This window comes from Lissotriton vulgaris, chromosome 1_1, assembly GCF_964263255.1.
Source record: "Lissotriton vulgaris chromosome 1_1, aLisVul1.2, whole genome shotgun sequence".
Lineage (NCBI taxonomy): Eukaryota > Metazoa > Chordata > Amphibia > Caudata > Salamandridae > Lissotriton > Lissotriton vulgaris.
The window spans coordinates 2,042,590,992-2,042,618,262 of record NC_141685.1 but is presented as its reverse complement, the minus strand read 5'-3'; the positions used below and the strand labels follow the sequence as shown (position 1 = coordinate 2,042,618,262).

Below are 27,271 nucleotides of genomic sequence, written 5' to 3'. Positions count from 1 at the left end.
GTGAGGGTGGCTCCTGGGTAACATGCTGAGATATACGGGACTATGTTGAATTTACGATGCTATAATGCTGCGGTCTACACTCTCCTTGCACAAACGCAATGCCTTTGGTTTAACATCTTTGGTTTGTTTGTTTTTATTTGTATTGATTTCTCTGAAACAATAATAAATACATGAATTAAAAAAAAATGTTAAACTGTGTATTTGAGCATTTCGCACAAAAACATTACTATTTACTTCAGAGTAAGTTAGTTTTCCCCCTTATACAAGCACCAGTGATTATTTTTTTTTTAGAACAAAACCAACCTCTACAAAGGCATCTGTCAAATCACTGGCTCTATCCATTACAGGCAAATGGCGACCAGCCACAATTTTGACTTTCAGCTTCCCAGGCATGACTGTGTAGTTTGTTCATTTGCCTGAAAGATAAAAAAGTTGTAATATTAAATGTTACGAAACAATTCAAAGTTACCATAGGCATTGGGCATGGTAGACAGTCTATATAACAAATGATTGCCCACTTCAAACCTTTCCAAGTTCATTACAAGTGACATAATTCTCTGTAATAAACTTTCTGGTTCTTGTATGTGCATACACCTGTGGATGGTTGCCAACCCTTGAGCTATTCTAGAAACAAAATAAATAATTTCATTCTACATTTTTGATTTAGAGAATGACAAAGCTGCATAAAATATTAAATATTAAAAACATTATGATTTCTTAAAACAATACATTAGTCCTAGAGCACAAGCTTGTGGCCATAAAACACACATGTACGGAGAGGAGAAACCCCTAGATTGGTGCAAGAGAGACTTTTAAGTCAGCACAGACCATCAAAGTGTACAATTCCTACAAGACATGCAATGTCTTAAGCACGGTGGGCATAAACCTTCTCACAGTATAGCTATAACTTTGCATATCTATACCAACATATCGGAATATAGTTGATGGTGCCCCCTCACAATGGGGTAATCTAGTTTAAGGGACTTTATAATCTTCCCTCATTTTACCTTAGACTACTAGGACTAGTATGCTCTTTTTCTAAGAGTGAGAAACGTTCATAGATAGTTAAATAAAAAACGTTCAGACAATCTGCAGCGTAAGGTATAACTGGAATACCAGCATGACCTCTACTTTCTGCATATATATCTATATATAACTATTAAGGCCTTGCAAGAAGAGGTCATTAGTTTAGTACTTTTACAACTGTCGAAAGCATTCCAACTACTTGCCTCATGGATACTAGATCCTACTTTCCATGTTTCACATTGAGAACACTAAGTCACTTATATACTATTTAGCCCTCCTTTTCCCACTGCAGTGATGGTCAATTCAAATATGAAGGTCTTAAGTTTTGACATTTAATCTTTTTACATTCATATTTTCAATTCCTGGCCCACTGGGAAGGTTATACACGCAGTGCGTTAACCTGGGTACTGGCCACCCCAGTTCACGCCTACTTTGGTCAATCATTTTGTCCTCTCTTTACTTGGGAAGCCTGACAGTCCAAAGGAGGTAGGGGTCTAGTTTAACACCTGCTAGGGAAAGGACACGCCCACTAAAGAGAAGATGAGGATTATGCCATTGAGAGGCAAGGTCACAACACTGCTTTGAACCAACCTGCAACCAAGCACTAAGATACGCAAACACCTTGCTCAAATCTTACCAGTGTCTGTAGACAGTAGGCGCTTGCCGATCTATTCTGCTGTAGCATGTGCTGGGTGGCCTTTGCAGTCTAATGTTACTTGATGGTTACGGTTATCTTTCATGTTGCCTATTTCTCAAGGGTAGGTAGTGAATCTTTTGGAGGCTACCGGCACCTCAGGTCCAGAGTAACTTTTCTAGACAGACCCAATCCCTAAGTGCCATACCAGAATTTCCAGCTCTTTGCAGTTTTCAAATTGTGATTACTGCTTACTAAAATGTAAACACTGTTGAAACCTTATCAGTCACAAACACCACATTTCATGTGACATATTTCCTCTTCCTGTTTCTTGTCACACTATAAAAGGAGACTAGGAACTTCAGTTCTCTGTGTCCCAACACACAGGAAGTCCTATTCTCCAACAGATTAATTGACCCTTTCATCAATGTGTGCTCTATTCCAGTCAACTGTTGTCAGTACTGTTTTGTGTTTGGCTTTCTTAAGCTCTTTTTCACCAATGAGTACTACTATTAACTGACCTGGACTCTTGATTTGGATTGGTCACCTCTCGCTACCTGTGCAATGAGTTTCTTACTGCTCTAGGACTTTTCCCATCAGTTCTGAAGGCATTTTTCTGCAGATAACAATGCTAAACCTGACAAAATAATAAGAAGAATAATAAGAAAAGTGGCTAATAACGGGAATCATTCTTATCTCAGGTATTCTAGGTTGAAGATAAAATAGTGACCAATAAATCTACCCATCGATAGTAAGTAGATTATCCTGTGACCTTATTACTTGCCTTTGTACCCTGAGGTATGTGATCACCTTAGGAAAGTTAAACAGGGTTGTTGTGGTGAAAAGGATACTCCGCGGTAATTGGAATTTAAATGGGAAACAATGTGTTTTGTTAATACTAGAGAGCAAGACAGAATTTTTGGAAAACGAGATGGGGAAAACAAATATTAAGGTACTCAGTTTCCTCCCTAGAACTTAGTGAGATAAACTTGCTTTGAGAGTTTAAGGACTACTTAATAATTATCATCATCAATTGGTAAAGCACAGAGTTCACTTAGCAAGATCTTGGCACTATCAGAAAACCACCAGTTGACTCCGGGAGTAATCCATTCTTAGAATTTTAGAAGACAGGAGAACCCTAAGCTATCTGGTTTATTTAGGAAAGAGCCATATTTTTAGCATGTCATTTGTACGTAAAATTGTAATACTTCTGGGACGTCTTAAAACCAATGCCACCGCTCAACATAATGTAGGTGTGGGAGGGTCTACTAACGTATAAGATGACCTACCATTGGATAATATGGGCACCGCAGCCAATCCTAGCATACCATTCAGAATTCTAAAGTGCCAATCAGCTGTGGAGTTCGCACTTGTCTGTGGAATTTGCATGTCTGATGACTGGTCCTCTTGCAAGAGCCACAAATCTGTGAGAACGTAGGATTTAGGTAAAATAGTCTACTGGTAATTCAGATTCATGGACCTTCATGTGATTACCTGTTTTGGGCGAGCCGTGTGCGACTGCTGGCTGCCTGCCACTTGTTGTTCTCGATAGAAAGGAGAAAAGCAATAGATGTGGGAGGGCCAACAAATGAACAGAGAGAGCAGAGCCTGGCTTGAAAGTTTAGTGGCTGTTCACCTCTAGGAGGGAATGGTCAGAGTAGGAGGTGGTGGGGCAGAGCAGGTGATCAGTCTTTATTTCAGTTTCTATATTCCACTGTAGTGGTCTCCATACTACATGAGACCGGGACGCCACAAGCTTAAGCTTTGCAAATATATTGCTTAATTGAGTCATTCGCACTCAAGAACAAGCATTTGCAATGCAATAGGTCTCGCATTAGGAAAGTTTGAGCTATTGGTATTGTAAATGGCAAAGTTTTTCTTTATGTTTTTTTTTTAAATACCTAAATTAATAGCTTTGTCATTTACAATGCCAATAGTTATAACTTTCGCAAATGTGATACCTATAGCATTTGTAATGCAATATGTTTTGTATTTACATGACTTAGATGTATTGATATTACAAATAACAATGGCATCCACGTCAGCTTTCACATCATCATCATAATATAAATCTCGACACAACGATTGTAAATGGATCTCTTTTTACCTGGCCAAAGGTTACCCGAAAATTCTAACGCTTACAGCAGATCAGTAAAGCAGCAAGTTCTTGGGGATCGTTCTAATGAAAGTCAAGAAGAATCATGGAGTGATGGGAAAGTGATGGTGAGGGGTTAAAGGGGAGGGTTGAAGCATCGGCAGGGATTATGAAAAGTAAATTAGATTTTGTGAATCCTTAGTAATGAGTGGTTTTGTCCTGGGCCCATGGGATTATATTTTCGGTCTTTGGAGCTCCTAAGCAGGCCACAACAAGACATTTCCTCCCTCAGCAGAAATCAGCAGGCTCTGGAAATAATTAATTCCACTGACAGCTTTCAACAAACCTTAAAGTGTTGAGTCTATGCAATATTCCCAATAGTACATCACCTGCATCTTATCTAGGAAGAGATCGAAAAAAATGAGACTAGTAATTATATGCAGATTAGACCAAGCAGTCGAGAGAGTACTGAGAAAATAAAAAAACAACACCACCAGACTGTGAACAGCACTCCCCTGGCCGCCTAAATAAGATGCACAAACGAATGCCCTCTGGCCCAGTGCAAATTGCCGAATAAATGAAACCGTGTCAGTCGCAGGAAATCGAGGACACTTTCGTGAGATTGCACTTTATGTTTGACCTACCGTTTGTTCCTGTTAATGAATGGATGAGTTTTAATATGGGCATTCAGTTGGCTGTTTCATTTACTTCAATCTAACGCATGAGCGAGAAATTGCATCTTCACCCCTACAGCGAGATTCACTTGCAACTTAAGCTCGTGCTGCAGTCCGCCGGCGGCCTGCGACCAGGAAGTCAGGCAGGTCGGGCGGGACAACCGGAAACAGGAAGTAGGAGGGCGGGAGCCTACCCCGCCTCCCACGGAAGAGCCGCGATTGTTTGGAGCACCGGAGCAGGCAGGAGCCTACCCTGCGCCCCGGTGCCGAAGAAGGGAGGAAGAGTCCTGCTGCCGGTGAGAGCCGCTGCACCAAGGAAGCCGGTGAGTGGGGCTTCGCCTTGTTGCTGGGCTGCGAGGGCAGGGGCATGTGTGTGCGCACGCGTGCGGCGGCAGGCTGTGTATGTGTGTGAGCGTGCGTGTGTGTGTGTATGTGTCTTGGAGTCTGTGTGTATGCGTGTGTGTGTGTGTGACTGTGGGGGGGGGGGTTGCCTGTCTGGGTGCCTGCGTGTCCATGTAAGTGTAAATGCGTGTGCATGCATGCGCGTTAGGCTGACTTGCTGGGAGTATGGGAGGGAAGTGCACGGCGCGGCGCAGGACGGAACGTGCGCGTTCGCGCACCCAAATCTGCTCGTGACAGTTTCTTGTCCTCTATTCCCCCGTGTCCGATAGCTATAAGTCTCCGCCCTGGCGCATCCTTCGGATGCAAATTCCAGGGCGAGACCTAAAAAGCAGGGGAATTGTATTAAAAAGAGGATTTAGTGTTCTAGCCAAAGCTGCTGACTTTGGAAATGAGGAATTAGTTGAAGAGACAGCGTTAGACATAGTGCAAAAAGTGACTCAAAAGGCTTTTACAGTACAATGTAGCAGCTGAAACCAACCGTATTTGATCATCTCGATTTCACCCCATGTGCCTTATGACAGAGAGGTATCGGACACTGCCCTGCCTAGCTCCCCCACTGCTCCAGTGAAGCTATTATTTTTAATTTCAACAAAGCCTATTTATTCAGAGCGGGCAGTCTCCCTGAGCGCAGTCTACTCTGTGTCACCACTACTAAAAGATTGAGAAAGAGGTTAGACTTCTATCAGTGCTTTCAAGGGTTTACTACAGCCAATGCCTGGCTACATTTAGAAGAAAAATCGACAGTGTGTATGTTAAACAATGAAACAGTGGGTTCAGAGACAAGTAAAGCGGAGCTTCATGCAGGCACGTGAATGGGGAGACAGTAAATCTAGCCAAAACATACTTTAAACTTAGCAAAATTAATATTTAAACTTTGTTCTTTTCACTGCCAACAGACTTATAATTCAGGCCCATTCTGTTTCCTATTAATCATTGTTGTTCTCTGTGTGTGGATCTACCGCAGCATGGGCGTCCGCAGGGGGGGGGGGCAAGGAGGGGCGCTTGACGAAGATGACGAGATTAATCGAAGAACTCTAAAACACTGTTGTGTTGCTGTACAACCAGTGGATCAGCGTTGCAAAACCTTAACACGCTCCCTGAAAGATGCATTTAGAAAAAAATAATACTCGTGTAATTGGGAACGTGGGCATGGGTCAAGTTTCATTTAAGTGAAAGCTTTAGATTTGGAATGCCAACCTGTATTTTGATTAACCTTTCGGCCAAGTTACTGACCTTCTCTCAGTCACCCTGCACTGCAGAAGGAATACGTAAAACAAAAGAAAAAGGTCAACAAAGGGGCACCAGAGGAACGTTGCAAGTGGCGCCTGTCACATAAGCACCCGAATCTCGTAGTGGGAGGGGGAGGACTCTTCGCCCTGCTCACTGTTGACGTACACCAACAGACGAGGAGGCAGTGGTGAAGACAGAAGACGGACACCGTTTTTTGTGTGTATTTGTTCATCTCCTACTGTGGTCGCCCTTTTGGAACAGAAACACGTCCGCTTCAGATTGATACAAACATTGCCACTCCACTAAGCTGTTATTGAAAGGTTTGCTCTTCGAGTTCCCTTCTCAACAGCGCAGAGTACAAATACTATAACAAGGTTCGCCCGGTCACCCAGCGGGCGAAGGAATTCGATGCAATCGTCTGTATTCATTTTTAACATGACTTGTCTTTATTTAAATATCAGTTATTAAAGCAGCTGTAAAACACATTTCAAAGTGTATTCTTCTTACATTTACTGCTGAAAATATGTACAGCGAGGGCTTTAGGTGATTGTCCTAATATTTGAACCGAAAGGGACATTAAAATACTGATCATACTTCTATAAAACCTGCCAGATAGCAACCATACGTGCTGCAGGTAATGGTTGTTGTAATTTGAGTGCAATCTCTAGTAAGAACCAGCCAACAGACCAGGAAACAGGCCCACAAAAGAGCCAACAAGCATTTGCAAATGCAATAGGTCTCGCATTAGGAAAGTTTGAGCTGTTGCCGCAGTATGCTTTACTTTCACTATCATCAATTCTTTAGTCCCCAGTTCAGATTCTCTATGGTCACAGAATCTCTAATCATGTTGCGCCTTACATGGCACAGCTTTGTTGGCTACCTATTGTTTTTGTTTACAGTTTTATAATTATTTGCATGCGAAATCATGGCCAGATCTGCAGACCAGGTAGCCAGGTTTGAGCCTCGACGTCATATCACCATACTGTGATTTTGAACAAATCATTTAATTTCACCATGGGTAACAAATAAGCATGGCTGTTGTGTTACTACTTATGCAAGTTGTATTTTATTATATTAATCTGCAATGTGCGTATACTGTATTATATAATTATATTAATTTGTATTAGAGTGTAGTCATGTTTTGTATTGGCATTGTTCAGATTTGAGAGTCTCTTGAATTTTGCCCGCTGCTCCTCTAAGGTTCTAGAGTCCTTGATGTAGAGGAGTTGCTGGCAAAAGGAGATAGGATGTGTGAACTGATGCTGCTGTATGCAGTGTTTCAACTTTACAAGGAATTCATCTTAAACCTTCCATACCGTAGATTTATCATTACAAAGCTTCACAGAACAAACATCGGGCACCAAAGCTGCTGCCCTCTACAGCAACGCCAACGGGCCTACCCTCTCCTCCTGGACCCCAGCCACCACTGAAGACATTACCACGACCATGAAAGGCATCCACTCAGAAGCCCCCATGGACCCCTGCCCACCACACATCTACCACAGAGCAGCCACCGCCCCCGAAACTACGACGCACCATTAACACCGGTTTCAAGACTGACACCTTCCCCGACGACTGGAAACGCGCAGAAGTCAGACCCTTGCTGAAGAAACCATTAGCAGACTCCACAGACCTCAAGAACTACCGATCCATCTACCTCCTCCTATTTACGGCCAAAGTCACAGAGAAGATCGTCAATGCCCAGCTAACAACATTCATCGAAGAAAACTTCACCCTCGACCCCTCCCAATCCGGATTCTGAGGCAACTACAGCAACGAGACCGCCCTACTCGCCGCCACAGATGACATCCGCACCCTCCTCGACCAAGAACACACCGCGGCCCTGATCCTACTCGACCTCTCGGTAGCATTCAACACCGTCTCACATCGCACACTTACCGCCAGACTTAAAGACGCAGGCATCCAGGGAACTGCCCTCTGATGGGTCAACTCCTTCCTCACCGGCAGAACCCAAAGAATCAGACTGCCACCCTTCTTCTCCGAACCTACGGACATCAACTGCAGGGTACCTCAAGGATTGTCACTCAGCGCCAACATCTACATGGCCCCCCACGCCGCCATCGTCAGACATCATGGACTCAGCATAGTATCCTACGCGGACGACATCCAACTCATCCTCTCCCTCACAAAGGACCCCGTCACCACCAGGCTCAACTTCGAGGAAGCAATGAAGGACGTTGCATCATGGATGAGCAACAGCTGCCTGACGCTGAACTCTGAGAAGACAGAAGTCCTCATCCTCGGACCCACCCCCTCCGCATAGGACAACACCTGGTGGCCCACAGCCCTCGGCACCCCTCCCACACCCACAGACCATGCGAGAAACCTCGGCATCTTCCTCGACTCCTCCCTCTGCATGACCAGACAGGTCTACGCCATCGCCTCCAGCACTTTCAACACCCTCCGCATCTTCCGAAAGACCGTCAAATGGATTTCCCCCCACCCAGAGTCAAGGAAGACCTTAATCCACAGCACTCATAACCAGCAGACTGGACTACGGAAAGCCCTCCACGCCGGGACCAACAAGTCTCTCATCCGCAAACTACAGACCCTACAGAACACCACAGCAAGGCTCGTCCTCGGAGTCCCCCTGACAGGAACACATCACCCAAAACCTACGCTACCTCCACTGACTCCCTGTAGAGAAGAGAGTCACTTTCAAAGTACTCAGACACGCCTATAAATGCCTCCACAACATCAGACCCCAATACCTCAACGAGAAAATCTCCTTCCACGTACCCAAGAGAAACCTGCGCTCCGTCTCGCCCTCGCCGAAACCCAGCTCATCTGAAAAGCCAGGACCGGAGGAAGAACGTTCTCCCACATAGCAGCAAAGACCTGGAACAAGCTCCCGATCGACATCAGAAGCGCCCCCTCCCTGAAAATCTTCAGGAAGTCACTTAAGACCTGGCTATTCGACTGATCGGAGCTGCTAAATCCCCCCTCGCCCCCCCCCCCCCCCCAAGCACCTTCTGACCCTCTCGGGTTAGTAGTGCGCTTACAATTTTCCCAGATTGATTAACTGAAAGCTGGCGACGAGTTGTTGAAGCACCGAAGAACCCAATTTCACCTTGTTGGAATTTATCATCTCCATTTCTTTTAGTCTGGAGTCTACAATGGCAGTTGTCTCACATCAGAGGATTTTGCCGTGCCTTAACTGTGAAGCTACTCTTTATGGATTGATGTGGGTATGTGTTCTGTTTATTTCCATACCGCCAGTATCTTTGGAGATTGCCCGCATTTTTCTCATTGGCACTCTCCAAAGTCGGAGTGCGCAAAGCCTTTCTCCATTCCAGCATCAGTCCTCTCTTGCTGTGACATGTCAAGTGGGAGGAACAAGGTCTGCGTTCCAGTTACGCTGCAGCCTGTGTTCCAGTTAATCTGTGATAGTCACATTTACCGGCGGCTTCTGCTTAAGGTTACAGGCCATTTACATGCCTATATTAGTTGCGTGCATGCAGACATCTTTATTTTCTTGAAATTGAGAACCCAATTTCATCTTGTTGGAATTTATCATCTACATTTCTTTTAGTCTGGAGTCTACTATGGCAGTTGTCTCACATCAGAGGATTTTGCTGTGCCTTAACTGTGAAGCTACTCTTTATGGATTGATGTGTGTATGTGTTCTGTTTATTTCCATACTGCCAGTATCTTTGGAGATTGCCCGCATTTTTCTCGTTGGCATTCTCCGAAGTCTGAGTGCGCAAAGCCTTTCTCCATTCCAGCATCAGTCCTCTCTTGCTGTGACATGTCAAGTGGGAGGAACAAGGTCTGCGTTCCAGTTACGCTGCAGCCTGTGTTCCAGTTAATCTGTGATAGTAACATTTACTGGCGGCTTCTGCTTAAGGTTACAGGCCATTCACGTGCCTACATTAGTTGCCTGCATGCAGACATCTTTATTTTCTTGAAATTCACTATGCAAATTTCTACTCAGCGAATCCTGCTGGTATCCTCCAGCTCAACAGCAGATTTGTGACCGTCTGCTAAGTGGCAAGATTGTTCTTCAGGCGTCGTGTTGGACAGCAGTGTGAGTCCATATATATTAGGGGGGGGGGGGGAGTTGCCAAAACATCTTTTGGATTGGTTTTTTATGGGTGGTTCATTGAAGGCAGTGAACTTGTCTCTTCTCTGAGGGAGGAATGGCCCTGTTCTCTTTGAGTTTGTTTGTAGTGAAGCAGTCCCTCATTAGGGTGAAGATTGGACACTGAGTTTGTCATCGGATTATAATTTTTTGTTCTCTTTTTGTTCTCTTTCCATCTTTTAATTTCAGGCTATTACTATTTTCAAGCGTTAGTTGCATTAATCAGTACGGTTTGTGTGGCAGTAATAATCATTTTTATATCTCTTACAGAATGGCTACACAAAGTTTTGCACTGCAACCACCACAACCCTTTTGGCCTATCGGTGGAAATCCTTGCATTAAGTGGCTGGATTGGAAGTCGTATTTTTTTAACTTTCTTGATACTATCGATGAAGAAAAAAAATAAATCTGCAGCTGGTGGGGATTTGAATGTGTATGATACTATGACTCTTAATGGGTGCGATCAAAGAAAAGGCAGTATCCTGGACATAACGAACCATAATAAATAACAAGCCAGATTCTCTCATGAAATTGAGAGTGAAATGGGAGGTATAATTAGGCGAGATTGATGACTTGGACTGGGAAATTGTGTTGATGCACCCCCGGGAGGTAGCCATCAAATTCGGTCTTAGACGGATTCAGTTTAAATATTTGCATAGGATATACTATGAAGGCGCTCGACTGCACAGCATGAGGAGGGCTGACGCACCTAACTGCCAACATGACCAATGGTACTTATTTCCATACGATATGGGAATGCCAACAATTACAGAAATACTGGGCAACCCTACTGACTGAGTTCAAACACATACTAAAGGATAAGATATCCCTGAACCCCAAGTTTGTTTTGCTGGGTATACATACAGAAGTTGACCTCCCCAAAAGAAAGTTAACACTGATTAATCTGGGACTAGAGGTGGCCAAACGAGACCTGGCACGCAAATGGGGAACATCACTAAGCCCCTCAATAATGAGTGGAGGAAGGGAATGGATATGTATATGTTAGGGGAGAAAGTATATAGCGCACGGCTGTCCCAAAAAGTTCCAGAAAACATGGACACCATGGATAAAACATTATGGTCTCCTGAGTACGGACTTGCAGTGAGCTCCTACGCCAAGGGGTGACGGGGGGGTCTGATTGACAGGGGAATTGAGTTACCATCTCTGTTGAAAGACTATTTGTTATTGTCATATTTACTACTGCTGTTGAATAACAATGTCAATGTAATACTGAACATAATCTTGCTTTTTGGAAGTCTCCACTGTATCTGTACTAAACTCATGAAAATGTCAATAAAAACATTCTTTAAAAAAAAATCTGAGGGAACAGGAATCTGGGGAAACTGTTGATGAGAATGTAGCTGCACTTAAGAAAATTAGCTAGTGATTGTAAGTTTGATCATCTCCAAGAACAGCTTATCCAAGATCAGGTAGTCATGCATACTGCAGATACTGCGATTCAGGAAAGATTGTGGATCAATGGGGATGCTGTACATAATTAACTAATCTTAGCAATAGTGAGAAAAGAGGAGCTTTCTAGTTGTTGTGCGAAAGCTCTTAAGGCAGATTTTAGGGAAGTATAAGAAGATGTGGTTGGTAAAGTGAATACAAAAATGTTTAAGAAAGTTAAGAAAGAGAGTATGAAAATACAGGAGCCTGTCAAGAAAGAGAATTCTAAGGGGCATGATACCCCAAGGAAGGATGGTTTTAGATGTTATCATTGCAATAGTAGTTCCCATTTAGCTTCAAGCAAGTTTTGTCAGGCACTCCAACAGAGGTGTTTGGCGTGCATTGTGGTTGGGCACTTTGCAAAGGTTTTAAGAAAAAAAAGGGGGGGTTTAAGGTGAAGTGCGTGGATGAGCCTAATTCTAGTGAGGACGATGGTAAAATGAAATAAGTCATGCATTGTGATATTAACAACAATGGTCAACAGGATTTATTCTTAATATTAAGGACAATGCAGGGGAAATTAAGGAAAAGCCTTTTGTATGATGTATATAGGTGTAGTCAATTTGCAATTGTATTTAGTCTTGGTTTCCATTCACTATTGTGAACGAGGAAGTGTTCGAACTCCGAGTTTGTTGCAAAGTTAGGGGGGCTTTACTAGAACCTGCTATTAACCCTGAGGGTTTCTCAGGAGAGAAGATTGATTTGGTTGACTATGGATCGCTTGTATTCAGGTTCAAAAATAGGGAATCCATAGGGAAACTTTACAGAACCAAGAAGGGTCCATCAGTGCTTGGGAGTGGAGACCAGAGTGATCTACACATTATTTTAAATCTCAATAGTTCGGATCCTGTTCTCATTGTGTAGAATAGCGAGACTGTAGGAAATGAAATGCTTAAGAGGTTTACTCAAGTTTTTTGTCAGGAAATCGGTATGTTGAAGGATTTTGAACACTGTATTGTTTTAAAAAAGGATGTATTGTTGACGTGTCCTATGTCTGTCTTGTTGAAACTTCAATAAAAGATTTAAAACAAAAAAGGATGCATATCTAAAGATTCACAGAGCACAAGTTGTATTGGAACCACAGTCTAGACATTGCACTGCTTTTGTTTCTTCTATAGGTATGTTACAATACTGTAGAAATGCAGTTTGCGTTAACATCAGAGGCATTGGTTTTTCAGAGGGTTATGTACCAGTTGTTCAAAAGCATCAAAGGAGTTGTTACGTTAAAAGATGATGTGCTATTTACGCTGTAACTAAAAGGAAGCATGAATTCATTCTCAACCAGGTATTTTGCAACAGAAGAGAGTGGTCCTACAAATTGAATTATGTAAAAACAGGGTCATGTTTTCTCTGCTGGGTGAATCAAACTGATACCAGGTTTAGTAAATGCCATAATAGATGCTTTACCACACACTTATAAAACTTGATTCAAGTCTTTTATGTGAATTTTACACTCATATAATTACCGGTTATGCTTCACATATCAAGCCACTTACCATGCTTTTAAAGAAAGAATTACTGTTTAAGTGAGAGCCAATTTGTCTGGAGTCCTTTGACTGGATAAAGAAGCAGTTTGCAAGTACCAACATTCTCAACATTTTTGCCCCAAGGTTGTCCTATTTTGTCACCATTGATGCTAGCAATAATGGTTCGGGGGGCAGTTCTCACCCAAAGCTATGGCAATGGTGAAAATACCACTGGATATGCCTCTAGGGTTTTGAGAAAGAAGGAGAGACTTTCTTCCATCGAAAAATAATTGTTGGCCTGTTGGGGGGGGGGGGGGGGGGCTACACCCAAGTTTAAACCATATATTTGGGGCTCAATTCTTATTGTGAAAACCGATCATAAACCCCTGGTTGCTATTCTGAGCAGTGTTAACATAACTAGACTTTCAAGGCTGTCAACTAAACTTTTGCAATACCTTTTTGACATAGCACAAATAACAATGAGCAAAGAATGTGGGAGCAACATGTATGTCTAGGTTTCCTTCTGAAAACAATGGGGATGGATGAGGTCAGATCAACTGGAGGAGTATGGTCTAATTGTTGTGTTGGATTTTGAAAATGTGTGTGCCATTTCAGAGTCTCGGTGGTAGGCAGAGATGTTGAGGGAAGAGAATCTGAAGTTATTTGTTACATATGTGACCAAATTGTGGCTCACAGAAAATGTGTGGAAGGTTCTTGCCAACCTTATTAGAAAGTGTGCGATGAATTTTATCTTAAAGATGGGTTTTTGATCACAGCAGAAAAATTTGTCCCAACCGTTAGCTTGAGGGTCAAATTGATCAAGGTATCTCAGGAGGGACATCTAGTATGAACTTTTACTAAGCTGAGATTAGGACAAACTTTGTGGTGATCCTCAATTAACAAAATGGTGATTAGTTTAGTTGGAGAGTGCATTGTTTGTGCCAATTCAGAGACGAGTTTGGTAGAAAGAAACAAAAAAACAGTTGCAACCTATTGAAAGTACGTCTAAAGCCAAGGAGAAGGTTGGCATGGTCTGGTCAGTCCTTTCAATAGGTTACCTGATCAGTTCCAGTGTGCATTGGTGGTGGTTTATCTCTATTCCGAGTGGCTAGAGGTAAACGGAACCTAACACCAAGGCTGTCATTGATTTTTTAAAGGATATTTTCTTCTGAGAAAGCTTTCCTCAATGTTTTGTTTCTGATATTGGAGTACAATTTGTGTAAGAGGAACTAGGCACCTTGCTTAAGTTGGGGGAAGTTAAGCATTTGAAAACATTGTTCTATCATCCCCAAACCAATGACCAAGTTGAGCGTACGGTGCAGTATGTTGGTTGAGTGTATTCAGTGGGCTATTTCCAAACAGTATGTAATGCTTTATTAGGTGCATTTAATGTTATGGTTTTACCACACCAGTCCGCATTCATCTATTCGGGTGTCTTTTTTTTTGTTGCTTTGGGGAAGGAAGTCTGCCACCAAAGTTAGCAATGGGTTAAATTTGGAGAAGAACTGCAGGATCTTGACTTCAAGGTAAAAGGTAATGTTGTGGAGACTAAATCCAAGCAGGAGGAGGTTTTTGACTGTTTCAACCACATGAGGTCAACTTTCATGTAGATGATGTAGTACGCATCAGGAAAGGGGATTTTGTTGTACAGGCTGGTAAAAATTCTGTGGCTCTATGGTGGTGGACAAAGTTTGTGGTATTGCGGTCAGAGTTAATGGTTCCAATTAGTGGAATTTTGGAAGAGAGGTGAGATGCAGGCGAGGTTCCGTTACAGGTGACATGAAGGCTGTTACTGAGAACAGTACCAATAGAGTTGGGCGTGGAGATGTTTCGGAGGAGGGTGTGACTAATCGTCAGCAAAGTCCCAGAGTTGAAGTTCTTAGGAGAAGTAGAGTCAGACAAGTGTCACTCCATTTCAGGAAGTAGCCTGTGGTTTATGATTTGTTCTATTTTATTCTCTATTCTATTATTTGTAGACCTTATGTTCGTCTAAGAAATAGTTTCAATGAAGATCTTTATTCAGTTTAGGCAAAAAAAACTGAAGACAACAGAGATAAAAAAGAAAAAATACATCATACAATAGATAAAAGGTTTGCAGAGTCGAGCAGCACCAAATAAAATGTAAACCACATCATACATTGAATAAAATATTGCTTAATCGCACAGCACCAATAAAAACAAGCCAGATTAAAACAGGTAAATGCATCGGGTAGTAGTATTAAATAGAACAAGGCAGTTCGAACTTGATCAAAGTGCTTGTCAACAAATAGACGTACAATAAAAGATTTTCATGTTTTTTTTAGAGGTCAAAACATTGCAAGGTGTCCTTGAGATGAAAATTTGTCATAACTGCATGGGATGAAAGCAAGTTTGAATGAATTACCTCTAGGGACAGCTAGCACGTCATGTATTAAATTTAATCTAAAACATGTCGAAAAGAAACAATTATGTTCTAGCATAACATAAGTTAGATATGGTTAGATTAACCACATGGCTGCTAAGGCAATTCCCCTCCTGTGCTGCAGATCCTCCTTTCTCATGGTTTCATGACGAGCTCAGCTCGTCATAAGCACACGACAAGTGTACTGCATGACGAGCTGAGCTCGTCATGAGCAGCGACGGGGTTAAAGAGGTGCCTGTAGTGGGATATAAACTCTAACAGTTGGGTTTTCTGATACAGATCGGAATCTCTCATTTTGTCACAAAGCCTTAAAAACAATCTTAGTACATCCCATATATTCTGTATTTATAGATTCAGGATTAGTAAAAATCTTAGGTCAGCCCATCTTAGAGAAACTGTCCTTTACATAGCTTAGACAAATAATACTGGAAACTCTATCAAGGGCCAGGCAATCATTTAATACTAAGGGATTAAAGCTTGTAACAGCAACACACGCGAGACATAACAGACCCAGCGAAACAGCTTACTCATTCATACTCAACACTCACCTACTACTCTCTAGCCTATTCTTTAACAATATACCACCTGAACAAGAGTTACCAATGTAACCAATGACTCGTAATACATCTATTTCGGAGGGCCTTAATATTGTTTCCTTTAACGTTAAAGGCCTCAATCACCCGGTCAAAAGGAGAAAAGTTCTGTAGTATCTGTCCAAATCCAAGGGCGACATCCTCCTCCTGCAGGAGACTAAACTGTCAAAAGATGACGCTGAATTTATAAACCAACATTGGATCTCTCACAATCTTTGCTCTCCAGCAGTTAGCAAAAAGAGGGGGGTTCTTACACTAATAGCTAAGAAGTCCAACATCTCCGTAGTTTCACACACTCACGATGATAACGGCCGCTTCATCATGGCACACCTTCAGAGAAACGAACATCATATCCATATCATGAACATATATGGCCCCAATAATGACGATCCAGAGTTTTGGGATTCATTAGCCCCGACCCTAGAATGCGTACCCCAAGGAGAATTACTAATTATGGGAGGAGACTTCAACCTGCCACTAGACCCAATCAGCGATCGTCACTCGAATTGCTCCTACCACCCTACACGATCGCATACTAGTTTACACCGCCTATGCTCCAGATTCAATCTACACGACTCGTGGAGACTCCAACATCCTGACGGCCGAGATTACACCTTCTACTCGCCTCCTCACAATTCCTACTCGAGGGTAGATTATATCCTCATTAATAGCCCCTTCACTCACCTCATCGAAGAAACCAGTATTGCCCATAAATTGATTTCTTACCACTCAAGCATTCAGACCAAACTAGTGGGCTCCAGTTCCATTCTATCCCCTAAAAGATGGAGATTCAATGACAAAATATTTTCTGAGCCGGAAAACAAGCAAAAGATCGAGGCTGCCATCCTAGACTACCTCAAACTTAATGACACCCCTGATTCGGACATAGCGAATGTATGGGAGGCACTCAAGGCCACTCTGAGAGGAGTAATCATAGGCATTCGAGCTCAAGATACCAAAAAATTAAACAAGGATTTGTCCACTCTGGAAGATAACATCAAAAATCTAGAAACCGCGCATATGGCAGATCTCCAAAATTCTCTGATTTTAAAAGACCTCACTAAACTCAAATATGAATACAACTCGATACTCAGTAGAAGGGCGGGGGTCTGGGTCAATAAGTTCAAGGCTCTAAGGACTTGTAAGGGCAACAAAGCTGGAAAGATTTTGGCGTCATATCTAAAACATTAAAAAGTGCAATTCAACATCGCCTCAGTTAAAGATAGCAGCAATGTCATCCAAACAAAGCAGAATCTAATTCTCAATACATTTAAATCATTTTACCAGGACCTGTACAAAAATAATCTAGACTTTAACTCGGAAGAGTGTACCAGGTTCCTAAACTCACTGGGTCTACCTAAACTCAACGATGCTGACAAGGACACACTGAACTCTCAGATTACCCTACAGGAAGTATCATCGTCCATTAAAACACTTAAATGTAAGAAAGCACCGGGCCCTGACGGTTTCTCGGCCAGCTTTTATAAAGAACTCACGAACTCCCTGAGCCCGACTCTTCTAAAACTTTTCCAATCCTTTAGCGTAACGAAAGGTATTACCAAATCGATGAGTGAAGCTACCATTATAGTCATACCTAAAGAAGGTAAAGACCCTCTGCTGACCAAAAATTACAGGCCAATCTCCCTAATTAATTTAGATTGCAAAATATACGCAAAGATTCTCGCCACACGTCTAAACTTACAACTCCCAAAGCTAATTAGTACATCACAAGTAGGTTTCATGAAACAGCGCATGTCTAACGATAATACAAGGATCCTCTGTCACGTCATTGAAAAAGCCAGACTACTCGCAGCCCCAGCCGTAGCTATTACTCTCGACGCAGAGATGGCGTTCGACAGAGTCTCCTGGCATTTCCTCAAGAGCTGCATGCCCGTCTTTAACCTGGGGGAAACATTCACTGATTGGTTATGGCCCTATACCGTTCACCATCCGCATGCATTGCTATAAATGGTTCACTGTCGGACCCCTTTTCTTTGGAACAAGGGACGAGACAGGGCTGCCCCCTCTCCCCTTCACTCTTCCTCTTGGCAATGGAACCCCTAATTGCTAATATAAAACAAAATGAAAACATCAAAGGTGTGAAATTCGGGGATAAGTGCGTCAAACTAGCCGCCTATGCGGACAATATCCTGATTGTAACAGAATCACCAGACTCCTCCATCCCTGCACTAATGACTACCATTGATACTTTCTCCTCCCATTCAGGTTACAAACTCAATCGGGATAAGTCAGAGGTCAAGCCACTCAATATTTTAACGCCCAAAGAAGTGCTGGGAAACTCAGGGCTATGTTGGCAACCAGAGTTTGTGAAATACCTAGGTATCGAGTTTGGTGACTCCCTTATGGAGACCCTCCAACGAAATGAAAAGATAACTTTAAATAAAATCAAGACCCAACTAGAGGGGTGGTCCCCTCGATTCATTACTTGGTGGGGCAGAGTGGAGACCATCAAGATGATGATTTCACCTCTAGTTAATTACCTCATATCTATGCTCCCTCTAACCCTCACGTCAGACTTCTACCACAAACTAGACATGGCTATCTCAAATTTCCTCTGGAAAGGGAAAAGAGCTAGAATCAGCATAAAAAAGCTTTGCTTAGACAAATCCGCAGGTGGGGTCAATTTGCCAGACTTTAAAAGGTATGAAGCCGCCTTCCTAGCCAAACAAGGAGCCCACTGGCTCGCACCTTCACCTGACTATACTCCAGTGTGGCTAGAAATCGAGAAAGAAATTCTAGACGGTATTACCCCTAGCGCGGCTCTCTCGTCTAACCTAAACAAACTAACCCACTCTAAATCAATATTTCATAACAGCAAATCTGCTCTTCTGCAGTTTGACAGAATCCTAGAAAACAGCATTCGGGGCTCACAATGGGAATCCTTATGGGACAACCGTAACATTTTGTACAAGGGTAAAGCTCTGCACAATGCGACATGGATCAAAAAAGGCATACCTTCCCATATCAACTATTTGCGGGGGCATACTCTATTCCATTCAGTGACTTGCAAATCAAATACGATCTTGAACCAATTGAATTTTACAACTTCCTAAACGTAAAAACAGCATTGTCCAAAACCAAACTCTCCGTGACACCACCCTCCCTCCCAACATACCTTGCCAGATTAAACAGACTGGGACACCAGGTTTCCTTTCTCTATAGACTCAGCCGTCCCCAACAATCTAGCCTTACTGCCCCAATCACACAATTCTGGAATAACCTTTCATCCAGGCCAATCACAGAATTAGATTGGACCAACACATGGGTATCTTGCACGAGACACAAAATCAGCCCTACACTGTCTCAGACAAAATACTGGCTCCTTCATAAGGCCTTCTGGACCCCGGCGCGATTATTTGCACACAACATCACCCCAGACGCCTTTTGCTAGAACTGCAAACGTGCGGAGGGTGACTTATCACACATTATCCTAGAATGCGACTGTGTAGCACAATTTTGGGAAAAGATATTCGAATTTGTCTCAAAACTATTCCACATTACACCAGCAAAGGAGCTCCCTTACCTACTTTTCGGATTCACCCAGGACCCATCCCTTGACGCAGACGATAAGGCATTACTTGACCTCCTCCTCACAGCGGCGGTCAAGACAGTCCTTAGCAACTGGAAAGATACCAGCAAAGCCAACTTCGCAGGGTGGCTGAATTGGATAATCAGCTTACGTGGTGCAGATAATATTGCACTCCATCAGACACCATGGCGCCCTCCCACGAGAAAACTGTGGTCGACTCTTGATAACTACTTCACGACACATAAGCCACCTTAAAATGGTCCACACACCGTCCACGATCCATTAACATGTGTTCGCAGACTCCCATCATTGTATTATTATTTATCATAGAACATTTTCCTTTCTGAATGAGTAAAATGCTGTTGGAATACAATGTCTGTTACTAAAATGTTATTGAGTATAAGATACGTGCTCTGCTGCTTTAGGCAAGATACCAGCCATGTACTTTTGTATTGACATTTACTATGGATGTATTGTAGCGTACAGTAATTTTGAACTGTGAAATTATGACTCTAATTATGCTACTGGATCTACTTTTTATATGTTTTGCTGAAACAACCAATAAAAACTTTTGAAATTATAAAAAAAAAAAAAGCTTGTAGCAGTGTGTAACCAAACCGATATCCAAAGAAGTAAGGGCCATATCTGCAATATATCAGGTAGGCGCACGTTATTTATGGATGATAATTGAAGATGAGCTCTGAGGGAGACATAAGTCTTAGAAATGTGTTGTCTAGAACAGTTAATAAAGTCGCGATTGCAAACACCCATACGTCACTACCATAAGCAGTGACAGGAACACAATTCTAAAGCAAAGCCTTGATTGAATTATACCCCAACCAGGTTGAAAAAATCATATTCAGAAGCAATGCTCCTGGTTAACAGATGTCACCTGGAAGTTAACAAGGAAGACTAGGATATAGAAGAGTCGAATAAGACTCCAATGTAGAGTTGTGTAGCGACATGAATGATGGCATGACCCTTAATTTGTCATGTTCTGTTATTAGTAGACCAAAGGCCAACAACCATGAAGTGTACTTTTAGTATAGTTGGTGCTTAGACCAAGGCCATCCATAAATTTCACATAGGAATTAAGCAACCGATCTAGTCCCAAAGCTGTTCTGTAAATTAGAACAGCATCATCTGCGTAGAGCAGCACAGGAATCGGTCGAAGACCATTGTTGGGCATATCCTTTCCTCCTTCAATTAATGACTTTTCTAAACTATCAAAATATAATGTAAATAAATAAACAAGGCCAGGATGCAGCCTCGACGTTCCACCGGTTTAGCTTAAGAAGCTCAGTACATTTCTCCCATTGTTCCAAATCAGACTGAAGCAGACAATTTAAAATGACGACCCCTCAGTAATAAAACTACGTTTTTACCCACCCCTAATCCCAGCATAATATTCCGTAACTTCTCCATGTTGACCCCATCAAATGCAGTACTCAAATCCATAAAAGCCAGGTGCGAGGCCCCTTGTTTCACAACTGTGAAATCGTTAATAAGCCAAAGATTGAGACATTTGTCAAACGTCCATAAACCAGGCCGGAAGCTATATTGAAAACAGGACAATATGCTGTGATTGACAGCCCAATCAGTAACCTATTCAAGACAACCCAGCCTAGAACCTTGACCGTAGACCTGATCAGAGAGATAGGACAGTAACACTTTGGATTAGAGCGGTAATCTTTCATGAATACAGGAACAATTGCACAAGTGGACTAGCCTTTTGGGCTAGACGATTTCATGGGTGTGTTAAGGTATAAGGTTATCAGCAGGGACAAGAGCTCGAAGTTTGATTTAAAAACATGTAATGGGACAACATCAGGACTGGGGTCGTATTCAATGGTAAAACCTGTAGAGCATTACAAACCTGATAAGAGAAGTTAGTGGATTCATTTGAAATATCAGTCCCTAGAGTCTCAAATAATTGGTGTGAGATTAGGTGCATCATAAATGCATTCAAAATGTTTTACCCAGACATCCGGCGAAATAGAAGTCAGTAAGGCAGGCTCCGCAGCAGACTTAACAAGCATTTGCAATGCAATAGGTCTCGCATTTGTCAGAGTTAGAGCTATTGCTTTTGTAAATTATGTTTTTTTATCTATATGTGTTTTGGGTTGGAGTGTAGTGGATGTATGAACAGAGACACAGCTGTACCACTGCCTAGATGACTTAGAATGTGGAAATACCAACGGAACCAGAGAAGCAGCTAATAGCACAGCCTGGAGGACTACGAATGAGGAATTACCACTGTGACCAAAGACACAGCTGCAGCACTGCCTAGAGGATTTAGAATGGGCGAATTATTGACAGGACCAGAGAAGTTGGTAGCAGTACTGTATAGAGGACTGAGAATAAGGAATTACCAACAGGACCAGAGGAGCAGCTAGTTGCACTGCCTAGAGGACTGAGAAGGAGGAATTACCACTGGGAACAGAGACACAGCTGCAGCAATGCCTAGAGGATTTAAAATGCAGGAATTTCCGATGGGCCCAGAGTATCAGCTAGCAGCACTGTCTGGGAGATGGACAAATTACTGAATGGACCCGTGTAGCAGCTAGCAGTGCCAAGTAACAAAATATGATAACTAAAGAAAAAACACATACGGTCACACAGAGCAACACGGAAGAGAGGGAACATGATGCATTGGACATCGTTCAAATATACGCAGTTCTCAAAGTAAAAAAATACATTTTAAAAATCGCTCCCACAAGGAAGCAGCAGGAGGAGGACACATGTACATTGCCAATATTATATATACGGCACCAAAGAAAAAACAAGTTTTGTATTTCGGGGTGGGTGTGATAGGAGAGGGTGATATAGAGGAGGAGAAAGGAAGTGCATGCAGAAGGAGCGAGTGAAAAGACAGCAATGGAGAGGAAGGAGATGAAGCATGAAACATGCAGATGTGGGGCTTCAGAAAGAGATGCATGGTACTGGTGTTTTAAAAAAGTTAACTCAAAATGTCTCCTATGAAATGTGGTGTCCCTTGTTCTGTACACGCAAAAAGAAAATTCATCAGTGACATTGTTACAGTAGTTGCATATAGGTAAGACAGGTGTATATCAGACTAGTTCCAGAGGTTAAAGTAGGCAGGATTTATTGGTAACTACATCCCCAAGCTTTTTCAATTTTACCAAATCAGTAGCTAAACTTAGTGTCACCGTTAATGCCCACGTTCAACTGCCTCAGTCTAAAAGGGAAACAAGGCTCGCTTCTACTCTGTGAAGGGAAAGAAGGAACAGACCGCTGAAGATAAAAAATGTGCCTCTCCGCAGTGTGTAGCTGCTACCCGAAAGAAATGGAATTGTGTGCATCAGTATAATTAGCCAATGTAAATGGGAGCCATTACAGGCCTTCATTTGTAAAACCATTTGTACAATTTGGCAACAGAGTCCTTGTTTTTGAGAGCCACCTTAAACCTATTAACTGTTCTAGAATGTGTCCTTTTAATGGAAACCTATAAGAAAGGTGTGTACTAGGTAAAGTCTGATAGCATGGTTCTGTGTGTGTCTTCTGGTAATACAGCCTAGAGTCCATTTACAGTATTTCCCAAAGTATTTTACTTATATTGTATCTCTGTGTTTTAGTACGAGTTTGCTTATGATACATGTTCTTTGCATAGTATCATGTCCTTCTTAGCCTCTTGCAGCTGGATTGAGATGTCTTGGCTTAGTAGGCTTGCACAGATGTTTACACACATTTAATTTTTTTTCATGTTTCAGTAGTGTAGGTTACTTCTACTTCCGTTGCTACTGAGGTATTTAATTGATGCCCATTAACGGTGCAAGCCGTGCGGGTAGGATATTAAGTGCCGTTTATGTGCTGTGTTTATAGTACACAGACTTCGCGGTACATCTGTTTGTATTTTATCTCCTGGACTTTCACTCTGTCGAACACTGCTAACTAGACTTACCAGATGAGCTCACGGGATTTGAAATATAGGACTATGAGAAATATGCATAAAAGTGTTTGAGTAAAATCCAGCTGGACGAAGATGACGAGATTAATCTAAGAACTCTAAAACACTGTTGTGTTGCTGTACAACCAGTGGATCAGCGTTGCAAAACCTTAACACGCTCCCTGAAAGATGCATTTAGAAAAAAATAATACTCGTGTAATTGTGAACGTGGGCATGGGTCAAGTTTCATTTAAGTGAAAGCTTTAGATTTGGAATGCCAACCTGTATTTTAATTAACCTTTCGGCCAAGTTACTGACCTTCTCTCAGTCACCCTGCACTGCAGAAGGAATACGTAAAACAAAAGAAAAAGGTCAACAAAGGGGCACCAGAGTAACGGGCCAGGTATACAAAAAGTCAACACTCACCCTGCAAGTGGCGCCTGTCACATAAGCACCCGAATCTCGTAGTGGGAGGGGGAGGACTCTTCGCCGTGCTCACTGATGACGTACACCAACAGACGAGGAGGCAGTGGTGAAGACAGAAGACGGACACCGTTTTTTGTGTGTATTTGTTCATCTTCTACTGTGGTCGCCCTTTTGGAACAGAAACACGTCCGCTTCAGATTGATTCAAACATTGCCACTCCACTAAGCTGGTATTGAAAGGTTTGCTCTTCGAGTTCCCTTCTCAACAGCGTAGAGTACAAATACTATAACAAGGTTCGCCCGGTCACCCAGCGGGCGAAGGAATTCGATGCAATCGTCTGTATTCATTTTTAACATGGCTTGTCTTTATTTAAATATCAGTTATTAAAGCAGCTGTAAAACACATTTCAAAGTGTATTCTTCTTACATTTACTGCTGAAAATATGTACAGCGAGGGCTTTAGGTGATTGTCCTAATATTTGAACCGAAAGGGACATTAAAATACTGATCATACTTCTATAAAACCTGCCAGATAGCAACCATACGTGCTGCAGGTAATGGTTGTTGTAATTTGAGGGCAATCTCTAGTAAGAACCAGCCAACAGACCAGGAAACAGGCCCACAAAAGAGCCAACAAGCATTTGCAAATGCAATAGGTCTCGCATTAGGAAAGTTTGAGCTATTGGCATGGGCGTCCGCGGGGGGGGGGGCAAGGAGGGGCGCTTGCCCCCCCCCCCCCCTGGAGCACCACTTCTTTGCCCTCCACCCCCTCCCCCCCCCCCCCCCCCCCCCCCGGACGTCCATGAAAACCATGACTTTAAGACGGGCTTCTCACTCTCTTTCCTCTCCTTTCTTTTATTTGCTTCCCTGTGAAATGGATCCAAAAAAGAAAGACTGGAAATGTCATATTTTTCTGACATTTTAATTCCAAAGTGCAGCATTGGGAATAAAAGGCAAAAAATATGAAAAATAGATAAATAATTAAATAAAGTAAGGCAGAGTGGTAGCAAACTGCCTAAAATGATTTTATTCACACCAAAACACATTAGTGCCACTTTTACAGAGTTTGCCAGTGAAGCGCTATTTTTGTTTTCTTGTCTTTGTTTTCCCTGGACTTGGAACTAGTGCACCAATCCTGGAGGTACTGCAATGTGTGGATTGGAAAACAAAATGTGTGCTGCGTCTCTGCATCCAGGGATGTGGTCTTTTTACCATACTGCTTATGTTTTGTAAAGATATAAGCAATGGCCATTGAAATGGGTCCATTCAGGGCCCTGTAGTCGTGTCCTTAACTTTTTAGGCAAAAGCACTCACTGATTTCTGAATAGGGAGTGTAAAAGCATTAAGGTAACCATGTTGTTCCTGCTTACATTTCCCATGGTTTGCTAAATGTTGCATTCCCTATAAGTGTTTGCTTTTTGCAGGATGTTGTTACTTTTTTGTGTAGGCAGCATATTGCTCTTGTCTAGTGAATAATTTAAATTGAGCCGCATCCAGGTGTTTATAGCGGGCAACAATTGGGTTGTAGTTGAAGACAATGGGAGTTTTTCTCAGTGGCGCAGTACGGTGTTCAGTGGGGGCGAGGATGTGGCACTATGGTCAGAGCTGCTGAATGTGGAACTGGGAACTAGGTTCAGCCTTAATAACCAGTCCACCAGACCCTTCTCCTGAGAGAGCACAATCACATGCTAGACCTTAGAAGGCTTTGCAACACCTTAGAAGTCCTGGTGTCTTCGCACCAGCAGGTGGACCCTAGCATGACAAGTGTAGGTTAACCTTCAAGGCTTGTCCACCACTATCCATACTGAAGTTCACCTCCAGTCTTGCGAGCAGAACTTTGAAGCAGCACGCCCTAGAACAATAGTGACTCTGTCACTGATATCACAGAACCCTTGAGAAGGGCCAGCTCTAGGGTGTTGCAACCAGTGTGAACGCACCGGGTGCTGACTTTAGGTGGTGACATCATGTTTGCAAGTATATTATGGTTTTAAAAACGCTTGCTGCAACAATAAAAATGTCATGATGACTCTGGTGATATTAATGTTCTTCCTAGAGAGAGATCAGAATTTTGTCTAGTGGAAGTTTTGACTCATGGGAAGGTAGCTCAGAGGGTTAATGTACCGGCTGCAAAGAACATGTGCCATGCAGATCACAAAGTGCACATAATGTAAATAGGTCAGTGGGTACTGCTTTTGTCAGAGAGAGCCTTTTGTTACTTGCAGTTTATAAGTTAGAATCCTAACTTAGAACAGTGAGCTATTAACTGTCATCTAAGAGCTGCATACAAACTGCAAGGTATAAATGAGAGCGTTATGTCCCCCCCCCCCCAGTCTTTTATTATCCTAATGTCCCAAAAAGTGTTCTTTTGAACAGAAATCAATTCTGATTATTAAGGAGAACCCCCAACCATGATATTATGTTTTAAATTCCGGGTATTGTGTTTCTCCAGACCAATCACTACAAAACTATACGGGCTACTAGTATGGTTGTCATGTGACTCCTACACCTTGTAGTCTTTAGTCTTATGTAACATTTTCTATACAGTGATTTACACACATATTGATTGTCTATGTGTAATGTATGTGATGTAAAGTGCTCTGACACCCTACAATGGTATGAGTGCCGCTGTAAATCAAATTAAATGCATCTGAGAGAGAGTGGTTATAGAGACTTGGGGCGGGCACAGTTAAAGGGTGGTAGTGAGGGAATCCATGTCAGAGGTGGTCTTTGGGGGGGCACTAACAAACATCAATGCACAGGACACCACCAATGCTATGGCTGGCCCTGCCCTTGAGGCCAGTCTGCCTCACCCATAGGTACCTCCATTGGCCTTGTTTCAGCAGTAGTAGCTGCAACTCACCAGGGATTGACAATGCAGGATTTGCACGCACACCAAACTAAGTTCACAAACTTCACAGTCTTCCTGCTTCATTTACAATCACTTTTAACATGTGTTGCCTGTTGTGGGGCCACTGGAATTAATTATGCAGCAAAGGATGACAAAATGATGCCATAGTGTTGACTAAATTATGCACTAAAAATAAGGCTGCAGCGAAATGAAGTATATTTTCAGATATTTTATTATTTTGACGTGTGTACACATGCTAACAGTCTCTGGAAAGATTTTGCCTTATTAGCACCAGTGTAACATACAGAAGCAGCAGTGAGAAAGGTGACCAGTCAACCTTTGCAATAGGCCATCCACTCGCAGCAACACAAGTCACATTTTTTATTAACTTTTGATATGTTTGAGCTACAAACAATTTATTAGTTTAAATGGTCAGATCATGCAGCAGATCTTGCATTATGAGGTAACT

The 27,271-nt window shown here is 42.4% G+C and overlaps 1 protein-coding gene across 6 annotated transcripts in view; it reads right to left on the bottom strand.

Annotated features, from left to right (window-relative positions):
• Window positions 1–24,042, bottom strand: part of C2CD5 (C2 calcium dependent domain containing 5) — a 915,439-nt gene extending 891,397 nt beyond the window's left edge. For 3 of the 6 annotated variants that reach the window (XM_086920370.1, XM_086920386.1, XM_086920379.1), the window contains exons 1-2: window positions 23,956–24,035; window positions 304–416 (exon numbers count right to left, since the gene is read on the bottom strand). In XM_086920370.1, coding sequence (XP_086776496.1) covers window positions 304–393 — 90 coding nt within the window. In that variant the 5' untranslated portion in view covers window positions 394–416; window positions 23,956–24,035. Of the gene's footprint in view, window positions 1–303; window positions 417–2,181; window positions 2,298–23,955 lie in introns of those variants that run through there. The other 3 variants (XM_086920391.1, XM_086920398.1, XM_086920374.1) reach the window with 3 other exon arrangements.
• Between the last annotated feature and the right edge of the window lie 3,229 nt (window positions 24,043–27,271).